This window comes from Budorcas taxicolor, chromosome 15 (assembly GCF_023091745.1).
Source record: "Budorcas taxicolor isolate Tak-1 chromosome 15, Takin1.1, whole genome shotgun sequence".
NCBI classification, from domain to species: Eukaryota; Metazoa; Chordata; class Mammalia; order Artiodactyla; family Bovidae; genus Budorcas; species Budorcas taxicolor.
The window spans coordinates 21,636,793-21,655,552 of NC_068924.1; the positions used below are offsets into that span (position 1 = coordinate 21,636,793).

The following is an 18,760-nucleotide window of genomic DNA, read 5'->3' on the forward strand; positions in this document are numbered from 1 at the left end:
AGGGATCAAACCTGTGTCTCTTATGTCTCCTGCATTGGCAGGTGGATTCTTTACCACTGAGCCACCTGGGCAGATCATAGGACTCTGGAAATTACTGACATGTTATACAAATATAACCTACATCTGGACAAGTTCTTCTGTTTGATGCAACTGCGAAATGTCAGTGAACCTTTTATGCCCTCACCTGCTCTTTTACTTACCTGATGACGAGCAAAACATCCCAGTGCTGAGAACCAAGAAGGCTAGCATCATTCGACTCACATGCAGCCCAAACTTCTTACACACAGCCCTAGAGGGAAGGCAAAGGCTATCAACACAGCAGACCTTCAGGATGGAAATTTCAATTTAAAGCACAAAAACAGGCCTGCATCACAGAGAACACTGAAGATCTAAAGTCAAATACAGGACTGTCTCAACAGGTCTGTTAGCAATTTCATGTGCATAAACATTCTTATTCCTTATGCAGGAGAGAAGCTCTGTACCTAAGAGGAAATGTATACTTTCTATAGATTATGTCTACAGAATAATCTATGCTAGATTATAACTAACATCAGTAGGAAAACAGCCTGGTGTAACGGAAAAATAACAGACCACACATGCACAGGTTACAATCTTGGCCCTTCCACTCACTAGCAGAGGCCCCCTAGCCTAGTAACATCTCTGTAAGATTCCTCGTCTGTTAAATGAGGATAATGATAATACTTACTGCATAAGGTTTCTGTGAGGACGATGCATGGCAAAGCACTCAGAAGAGTGCCAGGCAAAGAGCTGCTCAACAGAGGGCAGTTATCAGGAAAGAAGACTAAGAGGCGCACCAAAGTTTTAATAAAAGGTTATCTAAGTCAACGTTCCTCAATAAATTATATACTTCCTTTAACTTCTGTCTTATAGGTCTTTTCAACCCGATAAGTAAAACATCAGTAGAGGTGATTGTTGCTTCATTTAGTCAATATTTGTTCAGACATAACCATGTGTTAACTCTTCTTGCTCAGATTCTTAACTGCATCACAGAGCTTCTTTCTGAAATAATTTTGCTTCTTCCTTAATATATCCTTTAGAAGGTTCTTTGCAGTAAGGATCTGTTAATGGTAAATTCTGGTTTTTGATATTTTTTTCATTTTGTCAGAAAAGCCTTTATTTAGCTCTTGGTCTTAAAAGGTGCTTTAGCTGAATCTATCACTTTAGGATGACAGTCATTTTCTCACAGAACTGTGAACGTATATTTTGTCTTCTGGCTCTTGAGAAGGCTTATGTTGGTTTTACTGCCTGACGTTTCTTTGTAAGATTTGGATTAGTCCTCTGTCAACCTGTAAGATCTTCTTTACTCTTGGTTTTACACAGTATCCCTAATTACTCTTTATATATCCAGCTCAGGACATTAGGCTTCCTGAATTGTGGATTAGTGTCCTTTCTCCTTTGATTCTGGAAAATTCTTAGCTATTACTTCTCTTAATACTGTCTCTCCCTATTCTATAATTGCCTAGATCTGATTAGATATAAATCAGATCTTTCAACTCCACCACACGCATTTTTATCCTCTCACCTTTTTTTTTTTCTTCTGTCACTCTGTACTACATTCTTAGTAACTTCTTCAGATTAATCTTCTGGTTTATTTATTAGAAGTGTCAAATCAAGAGAACAGACTTGTGGACACAATGCAGGGTTGGTGGGGGAAGGAGAGGGTGGAACGAACAGACAGAGTGGAATGGACACATAAGCCCTACCATGTGTAAAGCAGATAACCAGTGGGAATTTGCTATGTGACTCAGGGGGCTCAAACTGGTGCTCCATGAGAAACCAGAGGGGTGGGGTGGGGTGGGAGGTGGGAGGGAGGTCCTAGAGGGAGGGGATGTATGGCTAATTCATGTTGATGTATGGCAGAAACCAACACAATATTCTAAAGCAACTATCCTTCAATTAAAAATAAATATTTAAAAATTTTTTTAAAAAAGAAATGTCTAATCAGTTATATACCCTGATGCTGGGAAAGATTGAGGGCTGGAGGAGAAGGAGGCAACAGAGGATGAGATGGTTGGATGACATCACCAACTCAATGGACATGAGTATGAACAAACTCCAGGAGATGGTGAAAGACAGGGAAGCCTGGCACGCTGGTTGCAAAGAGTCAGACACGATTTAGTGACTGAACAACAACAACAAATCAGCTGTTTAAACTATCCACTGAATTTTCTATATCAATTACTATATTTTTAATTCAAGTTCTGTGTGGCTCTTTTTCAAATCTGCCTGGTCATTTTTGTAGTCTCATTCATTGTCTTTTTTTATTTCATTGTGGTAAGAACACCTAATATGAGATCTACCCTCCTAACAGATATTTAAATGTAAAACACAGTACTGTATCAACAGGCATAATGTTGTATAGCAGATGTCTAGAGCTAATTCGTATAAGTGAAATATTATATCCACTGATTAGCAACTTTCTGTTTCCATCAGCCCCCGATCTTGGCAGCCACAAGTCTATCCATTCCTTTGCTTCCATAAGTTCAACCATTTCACATACCTCGTGGAAGGGGAACTGTGCCATATTTGCTCCCCTGTGGCAAGTTATTTCACTTAGCCCAATATCCTCAAGGCGCATCTACTTTGTCATATCTTTAGGATTTCCCTCTTTTTTTTTTAAATATTTTTCTTTTTAAATTAATCAATTTATTCATTATTTTATATTTGGCCGTGCTAGATCTTCGTTGCTGTGTGGACTTTCTCTCATTGCAGCAAGGAGGGGCTACTCTAGAGTTGAGGTGCAAGGGTTTCTCATTGCAGTGGCGTCTCTTGTTGCACAGCATGGCACCTGAGCTTCAGTAGTATCAACTCACGTGTTCTAGATCACAGAGTCGGACACAACTGAAGCAACTTAGCAGCAGCAGCAGCTCCAGCATTTATAATTTGTAGACTTCTTGATGATGGCCATTTTGACCAGTGTGAAGTGATACTTCATTGTACTTTTGATTTGCATTTCTCTAATGATTAGCAATATTGAGCATCTTTTCACGTGCTTATTGGCCATCTGTATGTCTTCTTTGGAGAAATGTCTAATTAGGTCTTCTGCCCACTTTTTGACTGGGTTGCTTTTTGTTGTTGATTTGTAGGAGCTGTTTGTATATTTTGGAGATTAAGCCCCAGTTAGTCACACCATTTGCAACATATGGTTTTCATATGGTACATATGGTTTTCTCTGCTGCGCAAAAGCTTGTAAGTCTGCACAACACTGTAAATCAACTCTATTTCAACTTAAAACATAATTAAAAAAATTTTAAGCAGTTATAAGTTTAAGGCCCCAAGTGTTTATCTGCTTTTATTTCTATTGCCTTGGGAGAATGACCTAAGGAAACATTAGTACAATATATGTCAGAGAATGTTTTACCTATATGTTCTTTTAGGAGTTTTATAGTGTTATGTCTTATACTTAAGTCTTTAAGTCATTTTGCATTTATTTTCTAGTATGGTGTGAGAGAGTATTCTAACTTCACTGATCTATTAATATATGTGGCTGTCCAGGTTTTCCAACACTACTTGTTAAAGAGACTGTCTTTTCTCCATTGTATAATATATCCTTGCCTCCCTAGACAAAAGCCATTCTAACAGATATGAAATGATCTCCCTGTGGTTTTGATTTTTGTTTTCCTTATGACTAGTGATATTGCCCTCCTTTCATATGCCTGTTGGCCATTTTATTAGGTTTTTTTTAACCACTGAGTTAGAAGAGCTCCTTATACATTTTGGAAATGAACTTATATATGATCTGCAAATATTTTCGGCCATTCTGTAAGCTCCTTTCCACTGCACTGATTGTTTAATCTCTTATTAGTCTTTTATTTCATGCTTTCAATTCCCTATTTTATTTCTTTAAAAATATTAAATATAATTATATTCTTATTTTAGTAATTCCTAATAAATGAAGTTTTGTAGGTCAGCTTTCTATTGATGATCTCTGCTGGCTCTCACTCATAATGACCTGTTCCTTTCTGTGCTTTGTCATTTACTTTTATTATAATCTGGTTCACTAGAACTTTATCTATGGTAATTCTTTGACAATTGGATTAAGAATCCACTTCTTTAGAGAAATTTTACTTTTTGATTTTGCAAGATGTCTGAAAAGGAAAGGAAAGTGAAGTCACTCAGTTGTGTCTGACTCTTGGCGACCCCAAGGACTGCTGCCTATCAGGCTCCTCCACCCATGAGATTTTCCAGGCAAGAGTACTGGAGTGGGGTGCCATTTCCTTCTCCAAAGGTGTCTGGGGACACTATTGTTGTTCAGTCACTAATTCATGTTTGCTCTTTGCAACCCATGGACTGCAGCAGGCCAGGCTTCCCTGTCCTTCACCATCTCCCGGAGTTTGTTCAAACTCATGTCCATTGAGTTGGTGATGTCATCCAACCATCTCATTCTCTGTCACCCTCTTCTTCTCCTGCCCTCAATCTTTCCCAGCATCAGGGTCTTTTCCAATGAGTCGGCTCTGGGTCAGGTGGCCAGAGTACTGGAGCTTCAGCCTCAGCATCAGTCCTTCCAGTGAATATTCAGGGTTGATTTCCTTTAGGATTAACTGGTTTCATCTCCTTATAATCCAAGGGACTCTCAAGAGTCTTCTCCAGCAGCACAATCCAAAAGCATCAATTCTTTGGCACTCAGCCTTCTTTATGGCCCAACTCTCACATCCAGAAAAACCTACAAACCTTTGTCAGCAAAGTGATGTCTCTGCTTTTTAATACACTGTGTAGGTTTGTCATAGCTTTTCTTTCAAGGAATAAGCCCTGAACAATTTACAATAAATTCTAAACTTGAGGCTTAGGAGACCATGCAGGTAATTTGAATTCAGTCCTGAATTCATACGAAGACCAACTTTAAGTTACAATCCTCAAAGGCAGCCCACTGGATTTCTTTTTTTTTAACTTTATTCTACTCAGAGTCAAGACCAAAGAACTTTTTTATCTGACATTGTTGGCTGTTTTGCAATGGAAAGACTTTAAGTAATGGTTACTAAGTCCGAATACCTTTTAAAGCATTCTTAAAATAAGATGTTTGTTAGGTTTCATGTTAAAAAAAAAAGTAGCTATTTTTATTACTGGGATACTTAAATGCTTAATATTTTCACTAATATTCATTCAACCAACAGTTACTTGGCGGAAGACAATCATACTGAGTACATATAAGAGCAGTGAGTCTCATACTGGAAATAATTTCCTATCAGCTAAGCTCAAAAGGGGAAGACAGACATCATGATTTATCTCTTAGGACCAAAAAAAGGCTCTACAAAATCCTACCAAATAAAGTACTACTCAGATATACACTTACAGAATTGAAATTATAATATGAAGATATAGCACTTATCACCTCAGGAAATTAGAAGTATTTCTTCCCAATGGTTGGCTTAAAAAAAAAAATTGAGTTTTAGATATAATATCAGAAGCTAGAATAAAAATGCCTTCTATTTCTAAACACTGTTTCTATCATCGGAGAAATAACTTATGCTCAATTTGGCTCTTATAGCACTTTTAGAAGCAAAGTTTTTATACTCACTTGTAAAAGTAAAGCTCACATATACAGCTCACAAAAGCCAGCAGACATCGTAAAAAGTAAAAGACAAGAATCTGAAAGAAACCCAGAACAAGAAAACAGAAGTCACAGATACAAGTCAGAAAAACTCCTAAAAGATGAAACCACTCACATCTGTCAGTAATAATTATAAATTGGTATAATCCTTTTGAAAAACAGTATGTATCAAGAACCATGGAAATGTTCATACCTCCAAATTCAAGTATGGAAGGACATTTATTGGCTACTTCTATGACTTCAGCCCACAAAAGGAACTCAAAATATAGGAAGGGAGTTCAAGTCAAAAGACGTTAATTGCAGCTCTACTAATTTAGTAAAAACTTTTTAAAAAACTATAAAATGTTCAGTTACAGGAAAATGACTAAATTATGTTACATCTATTTCATATTATATCTATTCATGATACAGATACCAAAGTTCATGGTTACAAAGACCAAAGTTCATGGTTACAAAGACAGTGGAAAAATTCTTATCATATAAATCTCATTCACATGACAAGCATCTCTCAGACAATTATAATAACTGATTGCAATTCTTATAAAATTATAACAAAATACTAAATGAAAACATACATGATCTATACATCACAGTTATAGCTATAGAAATCAGAAGTACATGAAAAAATAGAAAGAAATATAATATAATGGTAAAGGTGGTTGTCTCATGCTAGTGAGACTTTCATGCATATTCTTCCTCCTATCATCCAAATGTCTGTAATGCGGTTTTATTAATTTTATGAATACAAATTTTAAACATAAAAATAACAAAATAAAACCATATTAAATAGCTCTTCTACTACAGTGTAACCAGTATGTTTAAGAAAAATGAATATCTCTGAATATAAGCACTATTCAAATATATTCTATGATTAATATTACTGCATATAATTAAAAGTACTTTCTGATTTATCATTATAACCAAAAAACAAAATTCCCAAAAGAATCCAATCAAGTGATCAGCAAATGTCCAAACTCATTGATTAATTCAACAATATACTGAAAACCTGCTATGCACTGATTACTCTTCTAGATGCTACTAGGAATACAGATAATTTTAGTACAAAGTATCCACATTTAAGGACTACTCATCTGGTTGGTGAGAATACAAAAACACATTTAGAAAGTCAAAAACTAACACAAGATAATCAAAGAACTGTACTTGGGAACAGGACAATGATGCCCCCGTAGTTACTAATATTCAGCATAGTAACTGGATGTCAGATCAGTACAAAAAGACACAAAAAAGAAAAGAAGTAAGTATAAGAATGGAACAGAAGAAACTAAATTCAGTATGAAGAGATGAAAGAGAATCCAAGAGATTTACTTGACAAAATGTTGACACTAATGAGGAAATTCAGTGAAATTGAGGTCAAAAAGCAAAAGTCAATTGTCACAGGCAAATTTAGCCTTGGAGTATGGAATGAAGCAGGGCAAAGGCTAATAGAGTTTTGCCAAGAGAACGCACTGGTCATAGCAAACACCCTCTTCCAATAACACAAGAGAAGACTCTACACATGGACGTCACCAGATGGTCAACACCAAAATCAGATTGATTATATTCTTTGCAGCCAAAGATGGAGAAACTCTACACAGTCAGCAAAAACAAGACCAGGAGCTGACTGTGGCTCAGATCATGGAGCTCCTTATTGCCAAATTCAGACTTAAATTGAAGAAAGTAGGGAAAACCACTAGACCATTCAGGTATGACCTAAATCAAGTCCCTTATGATTATACAGTGGAAGTGAGAAATAGATTTAAGGGCCTAGATCTGATCGAGTACCTGATGAACTATAGACAGAGGTTTGTGACATTGTACAGGAGACAGGGAGCAAGACCATCCCCGAGAAAAAGAAATGCAAAAAAGCAAAATGGCTGTCTGGGGAGGCCTTACAAACAGCTGTGAAGACAAGACAAGTGAAAAGCCAAGGAGAAAAGGAAAGATATAAGCATCTGAATGCAGAGTTTCAAAGAATAGCAAGAAGAGATAAGAAAGCCTTCCTCAGTGATCAATGCAAAGAAATAGAGGAAAACAACAGAATGGGAAAGACTAGAGATCTCTTCAAGAAAATTAGAGATACTAAGGGAACATTTCATGCAAAGATGGGCTCGATAAAGGACAGAAATGGTATGGATCTAACAGAAGCAGAAGATATTAAGAAGAGGTGGCAAGAATACACAGAAGAACTGTACAAAAAAGATCTTCATGACCCAGATAATCACGATGGTGTGATCACTCACATAGAGCCAGACATCCTGGAATGTGATGTCAGGTGGGCCTTAGAAAGCATTACTACGAATAAAGCTAGTGGAGGTGATGGAATTCCAGTTGAGCTATTTCAACTCCTAAAAGATGATGCTGTGAAAGGGCTGCACTCAATATGCCAACAAATTTGGAAAACTCAGCAGTGGCCACAGGACGGGAAAAGGTCACTTTTCATTCCAATCCCAAAGAAAGGCAAGCCAAAGAAGGCTCAAACTACCACACAATTGCACTCATCTCACATGCTAGTAAAGTAATGCTCAAAATACTCCAAGCCAGGCTTCAGCAATACGTGAACCATGAACTTCCAGATGTTCAAGCTGGTTTTAGAAAAGGCAGAGGAACCAGAGATCAAATTGCCAATATCCGATGGATCATCGAAAAAACGAGAGGTCCAAAAAACATCTATTTCTGCTTTATTGACTATACCAAAGCCTTTGACTGCGTGGATCACAATAAACTGGAAAATTCTGAAAGAGATGGAAATACCAGACCACCTGACCTGCCTCTTAAGAAATCGGTATGCAGGTCAGGAAGCAACAGTTAGAACTGGACATGGAACAACACACTGGTTCAAAATAGGAAAAGGAGGATGTCAAAGCTATATATTGTCACCCTGCTTATTTAACTTATATGCAGAGTACATCATGAGAAATGCTGGGCTGGAAGAAGCACAAGCTGGAATCAAGATTGCCAGGAGAAATATCAATAACCTCAGATATGCAAATGAGACCACTCTAATGGCAGAAAATGAAGAGGAACTAAAAAGCCTCTTGTTGAAAGTGAAAGAGGAGAGTGGAAAAAGTTGGCTTAAAGCTCAACATTCAGAAAACGAAGATCATGGCATCTGATCCCATCACTTCATGGGAAATAGATGGGGTAACAGTGGAAACAGTGGCTGACTTTATTTTGGGGGGGCTCCAAAATCACTACAGATGGTGATTGCAGCCATGAGATTAAAAGACACTTATTCCTTGGAAGGAAAGTTATGACCAACCTAGATAGCATATTCAAAAGCAGAGACATTACTTTGCCAACAAAGGTCTGTCTAGTCAAGACTATGGTTTTTCCAGTGGTCATGTATGGATGTGAGAGTTGGACTGTGAAGAAGGCTGAGCACTGAAGAATTGATGCTTTTGAACTGTGGTGTTGGAGAAGACTCTTGAGAGTCCCTTGGACTGCAAGGAGATCCAACCAGTCCATTCTAAAGGATATCAGTCCTGGGTGTTCATTGGAAGTATTGATGCTTAATCTGAAACTCCAATACTTTGGCAAACTCATGTGAAAAGCTGACTTATTGTAAAAGACCCTGATGCTGGGAGGGATTGGGGGCAGGAGGAGAAAGGGACGACAAAGGATGAGATGGTTGGATGGCATCACCGACTCGATGGACATGAGTTTGAGTAAACTCCAGGAGTTTGTGATGGACAGGGAGGCCTGGCATGCTGTGATTCATGAGGTCACAAAGAGTTGGACACGACTGAGCGACTGAACTGAACTGAACTGATACCTGCAATGAAAGTGAATGTAAGTGAGAGTCGCTCAGTCGTGTCTGACTCTTTGCGACTTCACAGACTATTACAGCCCATGGAACTCTCCAGGCCAGAACACTGGGGTGGGTAGCCTTTCCCTTCTCCAGGGGATCTTCCCAACCCAGGAATCGAACCCAGGTCTCCCACATTGCAGGTGGATTCTTCACCAGCTGAGCCACAAGAGAAGCCCAAGAATACTGGAGAGGGTAGCCTATACCTTCTCCAGCGTATCTTCCCAACCCAGGAATCAAACCAGGGTCTCTTGCATTGCAGGCGATTCTTTATCAACTGAGCTATCAGGGAAGCCCTAAACCTGCAATGAGTTCCTAAAAATATTACAGAAAACAAGATAACATCCATAACAGTAATAAAAAGTATAAAGAATCTGGCATTATCCTAATCAAAGAATGGGTAAGCTTGACATGGATAATTTTTTTTGATACATTCTTTAAATTGTATTAAAAGACAACAGAAAAACGAGGTCCAGTGGTTAAGAATCCACCTTCCAATGCAGCAGATTAGGACTCAATCCCTGGTAGAGGAACTAAGATCCACATGCCATGGGGCAACTAACCCAAGCACTGCAACTACTGAGCCCATGAGCTCTGGAACCACTTGTCACAACTAGAGAGAAGCCTGTGCACAGCAATGAAAGATCCCACATGCCACAACTAAGACCCAATGTAGCCAAATAAATCAGTCAATTAAATAACTTTTTAAAAGACACAGAAAACCTGACTAAATGATAAGCATATCATTTATATATAATAGGGATGGAATGATGTAACACTGTAAAAATACTGTCATGCATGCATGCTTAGTCACTCAGTCATGTCCGACTCTCCGGGACTTCATGGACTGTAGCCCGCCAGGCTCCTCCATCCATGGGGTTCTCCAGGCACGAATACTGGAGTGGGTTGCCATTCCTTCTCCAGGGGATCTTCCCAACCCTAGGATTGAACTTGGGTCTCCTGCATTGCCGGCCTATTCTTTATCATCTTAGCCACCAGGGAAACCCTCACATATAAGGCTTTACTCCATTCAGTTTTTTTTTTTTTAATATATAAATTGTTGAAAGATCCAGCTTCATTTTTGGCTATATAGTGAAGTAGATTTTCCAGAACCATCTGCTAATTCTTCCTTTTCCTTCTGATTTGTAACATTATTCCCAATGTTGAGAATAATGTTACAAATTTTACTCTCTTGCAGAGAGTCAAGACACCACTGAATGATTAAACATGCATGCTTATATGTGAAAGACAAAATTACAAAGTTACTATGAAAAAAATACATAAGAATATCTTTATGATCTATGGTGAAGGATTTATTTTAGAAAGACCCAAAATCCACCAACCATAAGTCAAAAACTAATTGGTTTGACTCTATCAGAACTAAAGAAAGGACTACAAAGTTAGTAAACAGGTGACAGTCTAGGAGAAAGGATTTTCAGTACCTAAAACCTACCAGGGGTTACTATTGAGAACTTCTACAATCACAAGAGAAAATCAGAAAATTCAATTGAAACACAGGCAGATGGGCTCAGTGGTAAAGAATCCACCTGCCAAAGAAAGAGACACGGGTTCAATTCTCGATCCAGGAGGATTCCACGTGCCACGGAGCAGCTCAGCCTCAGTGCCACAGCTACTGAGCCTGGGCTGTAGAGCCCAGGAGCCGCAACTACTGAGACCCCCTAGAGCCTGTGCGCGGCAGCAAGAGAAGCCACTGCACTGAGAAGCCTGTGCGCTGCCACTACAGAGCCCTGCTCCCTGCAACTACAAAAAAGCCCGCACAGCAATGAAGACCCACCACCACCAAAAACAAATAAACAAGGAAGTAAAAGAAAAACAGGAAAAGGATGTAAACAGGTAATTCACAGGAAAACCAGTCTGAATGACTGGTAAATATACGAAGAAATTCTCCATCTTACTGTTTGTCAGAAAAATGCAATTAAAATGAGGAGCATCTGTCTATGGATACCAAGGGGGAAAGGGGTGGGGGGCAGATGAGTTGGGAGAATGGGATTGACACATACATACTATTATGTATAAAATAGGTAACTAATGAGAATCTACTATATAGCACAAGGAAGTCAGTGCTCTGTAGTGAGCTAAATGGGAAGGAAATCTTAAAAAGAGGGTACACATGTATACATATAGGTGATTCAGGGCTTCCCAGGTGGTGCGAATGGTAAAGAATCTACCTGCCAATGCAGGAGGCATAAGAGAAGCCAGTTCGATCCATGGGTCAGGAAGATCCCCTGGAGTAGCGCATGGCAATTCACTGCAGTATTGGTGCCTGGAGAATCCCCATGGATAGAGAACCTGGAGGGCTACAGTCTATAGGGTCACAAAGAGTTGGACACAACTAAGCAACTTAGCATGCACACACGCATAGCTGATTCACTTTATTGTATACAGAAACTAACAACACCGTAAAACAACTATACGTCAATAAAAATTAATTTAAAAAAATGAGAAATATCTCACATACTTAGAGAGTCAGAAATATCAAGTGCTCAGGAGATTTTAGGAAGCTGAAACTCCAAACACTGTTGCAGGGAGTCTAAAGCTGAATATCTGTTCTGGAGAGCAATATGGCACTGCTCCATGAAATTATGTAGTCCATGGATACATGCACGGGATCCCATTCCTGAGTGTACGGTTCAGAAAAATTCACACCCCAACCCATAAGGGGACAAAACAAAGCTGTCCTTTTTTAGAGTGATAAGATATTGTAAAGGTAACTGTCACTAGGAGTACCAATTATTACCATATTGTCTTGTGGATCACAACAAACTCTGAAAAATGCTTCAAGAGATGGGAATACGAGACCACCTGACCTGCTTCCTGAGAAATCTGTAGGCAGGTTAAGAATCAAGTTAGAACCGGACATGCAATAACAGACTGGTTCCAAATTGGAAAAGGAGTACACCAAGCCTGTATATTGTCACCCTGCTTATTTAACTTAAATGCAGAGTACATCATGAGAAATGCTGGATTGGATGAAGCACAAGTTGGAATCAAGATTGCTGGGAGAAATATCAATAACCTCAGATATGCAGATGACACCATCCTTATGGCAGAAAGGGAAGAAGAACTAAAGAGCCTCTTGATGAAAGTGAAAGAGGAGAGTGAAAAAGTTGGCTTAAAATTCAACATTCAGAAAACTAAGATTATGGCATCTGGTCCCATCACTTCATGGGAAATAGACGGGGGAAACAGTGGAAACAGTGTCAGACTTTATTTTGGGGCTCCAAAATCACTGCAGATGGTGACTGCAGCCATAGCATTAAAAGACGCTTGCTCCTTGGAAGAAAAGTTATGACCAACCCAGACAGCTTATTAAAAAGCAGAGACATTACTTTGTCAACAAAGGTCCGTCTAGTCAAAGCTGGCTGTGGTTTTTCCAGTAGTCATGTATGGATGTGAGAGTTGGACTATAAAGAAAGCTGAGCACCAAAGAATTGATGCTTTTGAACTGTGGTGTTGAAGAAGATTCAAGAGTCCCGTGCAAAGCAAGGAGATCCAACCAGTCCATTCTAAAGGAAATCAGTCCTGAATATTCATCGTAAGGATTGATGCTGAAGCTGAAAATCCAATACTTTGGCCACCTGATGCAAAGAGCTGACTCTTTTGAAAAGACCCTGATGCTGGAAAAGATCGAAGCGGGGAGAAGGGGATGACAGAGGATGAGTTGGTTGGATGGCATCACCAACTCAACGGACATGAGTTTGAGTAAACTCCAGGAGTTGGTGATGGACAGGGAGGGCTGGCATGCTGCAGTACATGGGGTTGCGAAGAGTCAGACACAACTGAGCTACTGAACTAAACTGTCTTTCAGCAACAATCTATCCTTTACTACTCTGAACTATGATGCTGCAGTTGGGACTCTAGAAGCTACAATTTGAAGTAATAGTGGAAATCCAAGTGGAAATGGAAATTTTAAGCTCTGCATATTGTTATTTCTCTCTGGGGCTTCCCAGGTGGCTCAGCGGGTAAAGAATCTGCCTGCAATGCAGGAGAGCAAGAGATGTGATTTGATCCCCTGGCTGTGAAGATCCCCTGGAGGAGGGCATGGTAACCCATTCCAGTACTCTTGCCTGGAGAATCCCATGGACAGAGGAGCTTGGTGGGCTACAGTCCATAGGGTTGCAAAGAATCGGACACAACTGAAGTGACTGAGGATGCATGCACACGTGCATTGTTATTTTGCTACTAAGTCTCTCTTCCTGTATATCTTTCCTTCGACAAATAAGTTCAAAAAAAAAATCAGACATTTGATACTAGTTAGGGACAGAGGGATAGAGTTCTATCACTCTCTACAGGTGCTACCTTTCTGATTATTCTAAAAAGGAAATGCAATCATGTCTCTCCTCTGTCAAAAACTTTTGATGGTTTCATAATACATTTGGAAAAAAAAGAAAGTCTAATTGCCTAAAGCCTGGCCTCTTCCTCTCGGTCTCATCTAATCCACTCCACCACTCTCGCTCTCCTCCAAGCCTGAGACCTATTGGCTAGGGACATTGGACCTGAGGAACAACATGGTGGTAAGTTCCCTGGGTTTTTCTCTGGTCTTCTATGTTCCAGACTTGGAACTAAAGAAGTTGGAAACTAGAAATGCCAATGTACACAGACGTAAAAAACAACAACCAAGGCCTGCTCTATCTAGCCATAAGACCAAGAAAGGGGTAGCCTAGCAAGAAAGAAAACTTTTAGACAATAACCACTCTAATCCAGCCAAAAAAATGTGGCCCCACTTCCACCATCAAAGGTCAGGTGGGAGACAAGGACTCCCTGACAGTGCTAAGCGGCTCCCTCTCCCAGCACAGTGTCAGTGGAGACCACTTGGAGATCTTGGACTCTGCTTCACCCAAATCTAGCAGTAATGATGCATATCCACCCTGACCACTAGTGTGGTATCCGTGGAGGACTACTGGGGAACGCAGACCTCAAGCCCCCAGTGGCAGTAACAGGTGGAGAACCCTCTCCTTTTTCTTACTGTAGCGGTATCAAAAGAAGCCAGCTTAAAGAGAGGCTTAAATAAGAAAAGCAGAATAGTACAGAGAAAGCTTGTGGGGCCCATGAATAAGATCCAGAGTCTCATACTGTAATACCCAAAATGTCCAAGTTTCAACTAAATATTGTTTGTCAAACAGGAAAATCTCAACCTGAAAGGAAAAGGTCAATCGATAGATACCTAAAACAAGATGAGATATTAGAATTATCTGACAAAGTTTTAGAAGAGCCATTGTAAAAATACTTCCAACAAGCAATTAAAAACACACTGGGAACAAATGAAAAAATAGTCTCCGTAAATAAGCAGAAAATAAAAAGAAAAATCAAACTGAAATTTTAGAACTGATAAAATACAATAATCAAAATAAAAGCTCAATGGATAGACTCAACAGCAGAATGGGGGGGACAGAAAAAAGTCTCAGTGAACTGGAAAACCTAAGATAGAAATTGTTCAATCTGAACACTGAGAAAACAGACTGCAAAAAAAAAAAAAATGAAGAGAGCTTCAGGGACCCATGAGACTATAATAAAAGATCTAACATCTACATCATTGGAGTCTCAGGAGAGGAAAAAATGGCAGGATTGAAAAACTACTAAAAAAAATAATAGTAACAGTCAAAATCTTCCCAAATTTGCAAAACACATAAGCCTAAACATTGAAGAAATTGAATAAACTCCAAACAGGATAAACCCAAAGAAATCCACACTAAAGACACATCACAGTCAAATTTCTGAAAGGTAATCAGGTTAGGTCTCAGTTAACTCCTAATTATCCTTCAGTATTTTATTTACATTAAGCTCTCCTAATACGCTAACCTATTGCACATTGTACTTTTCCTCCAAGACACACTGCATTTATAATTACTTGTTCCATGTTTGTCTTCCTCACTGGATTTCATGAGGGAGGGGTTTGATTACTGTTAAACTCACAGCACTTAACAAAGCATCTACCAAATACAAGTTGCTCCATTAATATTTGTTGAATAATGAATAAATAAATGATTCTTCTTCCAAAAAAGTCCTGTCTTAACGACCAATACATTTTGTCTTTTTCACAAAACTGTTCCAGAGACTCACCCACCTCTTCATCGGTTGTGATTGCTTCCAAGTTGGCCTGCTCTTACCTTATTCGTTTGTAAAATTCTTGCATGAAATGCAGCTGGCCAGGCATGAAGCAACAGGTAAGCATACGAGCGAATGGCATAAACTGGAGAATATTCCCAAGTCTGAAACCCCTTCCCATAGATGAGGTAGTGTGTCTGAAAATACAAAATGAATGGATTCAGGGTTATACTGGCCAAAACTTCTTATTAAGAGGATGCAGGTAAAGTTTCTAAGCAAAAATATTAACTAGACAAAGGTACACAAAAATGCTGAAATTGTCAACAAGATTTGCAACTAATGGATGGATAAGAATCAAAATGACCCAATCCTGATATATTAAGATATTATAAATCTTGTAAGACTATCATTTGGCCAACATTGAAAGCTCAGATTTTATCCTCAACTTATTTTTTTTTAAAAATACTCTTTAGACAAAACAGGAAAGCTCAACATCCTATATTTTCCTAACTACCTACACTAAGCATTTCTTTTTTATGCAAACTGTGATCAGAAAATTTCACCTCTGAATTTCCTATAACAGTGTCCAACAGACTTATAAATGTATAAATCAAGAAAGAGCAATATAAGCATAGTATGCAGTAACATTGTTTATTTTAGTAAACATCAGTAGAAAAAAAGCCAAAAAATTTGAAGAAAGTCGTTGCCTCTGGGGACAGGTGTTTGTCCACAAGATGTAGAAAATAGAGTTACTGCTTTTCCTTTGCACGTAATATTTTTAAACTACCTCAAAGCATTACTTTGATTTTTAAAATGTTTTAAGAAAATTACAAATTATACTGTTTTGTGTAACTGCCAAATTCCTGTATCCTTCAATAGTAGGTAAATCATCAGCTTAGAATACAGAAGTGAAAATAAAGTCATTTTACTAGTAGTCAGGAGGATGAGATGGTTGGATGACATCACTGACTCGACGGACATGGGTTTGGGTGAACTCCGGGAGTTGGTGATGGACAGGGAGGCCTGGCGTGCTGCAGTTCATGGGGTTGCAAAGAGTTGGACACGACTCTGCGACTGAACTGAACTGAACACTTGTATATCATTTGTATCTTGATTAATAACAAGGACCCAAGCAGTGAAATTGAGAACAAAAAGAGAAAACTAAAGAAATCACCTACTGGTTCCCAGTAGTTGAATGTTTCATCACAGTCCGAGATGTTGCTCAGGAGGGCAGCACATAACCTTGCTGAGAGCAAACACTTGAAGGCAGTAGATCCTTCAGGTGCCCAGACTTGTCCGGCTTTGTTCCCAGATAACCTGCTCAGAAACACAAGTATGTGATACGAAAGACATGCTAACTAGAAGAACTAAAACTAGACAGAAGGACAACACGGCAAGAGACACCAAAGCACTTGAGTTAGTCACCTAAAAGGGTGAACCGTTAATTGTTCTGCGTAGAGTAAGTGAAGAACGAATTAAGACCTTAGTCAACGTTAGTCATTACGTCCACTTCTTGTTTGGCATCTGTGACAGTCTGCTTATCCCAAACCAACAAATCGTTCACTTGAAGGCCACAAGCTTTCGTTCGTGTGTTTTTTTTTTTTTTCTTTTCCTGCTGCTGCTGCTGCTAAGTCGCTTCAGTCGTGTCCGACTCTGAGCGAACCTATGGACAGCAGCCCACCAGGCTCCCCTGTCCACGGGATTCTCCAGGCAAGAATACAGGAGTGGGTTGCCATTTCCTTCTCCCCTTTCTTTTCCTAACAAGGTCATTACTTTCCATGGCTTTTATTCATTTCCCGGTCTGTTCAAATGCCCAGAGGCTACTGTGTGCAAAGGACATCACCGTGTCCTCCAATTCCATTCGCTGACAGCTCCCTGGCGCAGTCTTAACCTGTAGCCCCCCAGTTTGGAGAGAGAGGAGGCTACTGGTGCTGAGAGTGCTGGGCCCCACACAGAAGAGTCAAGGGCCGAGACTCTGGGGGGACTGAAGCTGTAAGAGGCAGCCATATAAGGTGCTCTTTGCTCTCTCCAACTAATCCTAGTCCTGGGGCGGAAGCCTCACAGACCTGCACTCCAGGTTCCTCCACTAGCAGCACGGGCCCGAGCTGATGTGTGTGTGGGGGGGGGTCTCATCTAAGCCCTGGGGGGCGGTCTCATCTAAGCCCTTGGGGGGTCTCATCTGAGCCCCAGCGTGCACCCGGCCCGCAGAAGGCGCGGGGTGAAGCGACTGCGGACCCTTCCGCACCGCGCTGCCGAGACCCTGCCCGCCGCAGCCCCGCGCCGCCCGGCCACGCCCCCGCCGCGCCCGCACACCTACTCGGGCCGCGGCTCCGCGCTGCCCGTCTCCCGGCTGCACAGCAGCTCCCGCAGCTTGTCGGCGGCCGAGGCCGTGTCCCCGCCGCTGCCCCCGCTTCCCTTCAGGCGCTGCCGGGCCCCTCGGCTCGCCATGGCAAGCGTGGGAAAAAAAGGTAGAACTCCGCACCCTACGAAAGCGACGAGCGCGGAGACATTGCCGGGGCTGGCAACGGTGTCCGGCGAGGGACAAAAGACCTCGACATGCGCAGAAACGACTAAACTACAGCTCTCCTGGGCCAACTGGGGCAAATCCGAGTTAAGAAATGCGATGGTTATCCCTTCCACATAACTTGTAACTCTGGACATGCCTCCCTCCTCTCCCTAATTCTCTCTTCCTTCACTTCTTAGCATTCTTCACTCTCCTACAAATACTGTCCTTCAGCATCCGTTTAAAAGAAAGCACAAATAGTGATTAAAACAACTCCACGTGGAATACATAGGCACTCAGTTAAAAATCATAGCACAGCCAACTAAAGAGAAAATTCTTTTAAGATCACTGACACCTTGTCCTCGGTATTTTGGCAAGTAATTGGGACAGCCTGTAGCGAATTAACTGCTTCAGAGAGACAAAGGGCTAATAGCAGAATACAGAATTAGAAGAAAAGTGAAAGGCTAAAGAAATTCTGTGCAGCAAATTCAACAAGATGTCAGTTATTGCCATTGCTACTACAACACTGGCTTCCCTGGTGGCTCAGAGGTTAAAGCGTCTGATTGTAATGCGGGAGACCCAGGTTCGATCGGGAAGATCCCCTGGAGAAGGAAATGGCAACCCACTCCAGCATTCTTGCGTGGAGAATCCCATGGACGGAGAAGCCTGGTAGGCTACAGTCCACGGGGTCACAAAGAGTCGGACACGACTGAGCGACTTCACTTTCACTACAATATTATGGTAAGCATTTACTGTGCTTACCATAAAGGATGAAATCATCCTTTTAAAATTTAATACAACCACCTTATTTTACCAA

At 40.4% G+C, this 18,760-nt stretch overlaps 1 protein-coding gene across 1 annotated transcript in view; it reads right to left on the bottom strand.

The window, feature by feature from the left end:
- Nucleotides 1-17,909, bottom strand: part of ALG9 (ALG9 alpha-1,2-mannosyltransferase) — a 107,771-nt gene extending 89,862 nt beyond the window's left edge. The window contains exons 1-5 of the mRNA XM_052652826.1: nt 17,758-17,909; nt 16,619-16,757; nt 15,503-15,637; nt 5,537-5,607; nt 201-289 (exon numbers count right to left, since the gene is read on the bottom strand). Of these exons, the coding sequence (XP_052508786.1) occupies nt 201-289; nt 5,537-5,607; nt 15,503-15,637; nt 16,619-16,757; nt 17,758-17,888 (565 nt within the window). The 5' untranslated portion in view covers nt 17,889-17,909. The remainder of the gene's footprint in view (nt 1-200; nt 290-5,536; nt 5,608-15,502; nt 15,638-16,618; nt 16,758-17,757) is intronic.
- Nucleotides 17,910-18,760: the final 851 nt, after the last annotated feature.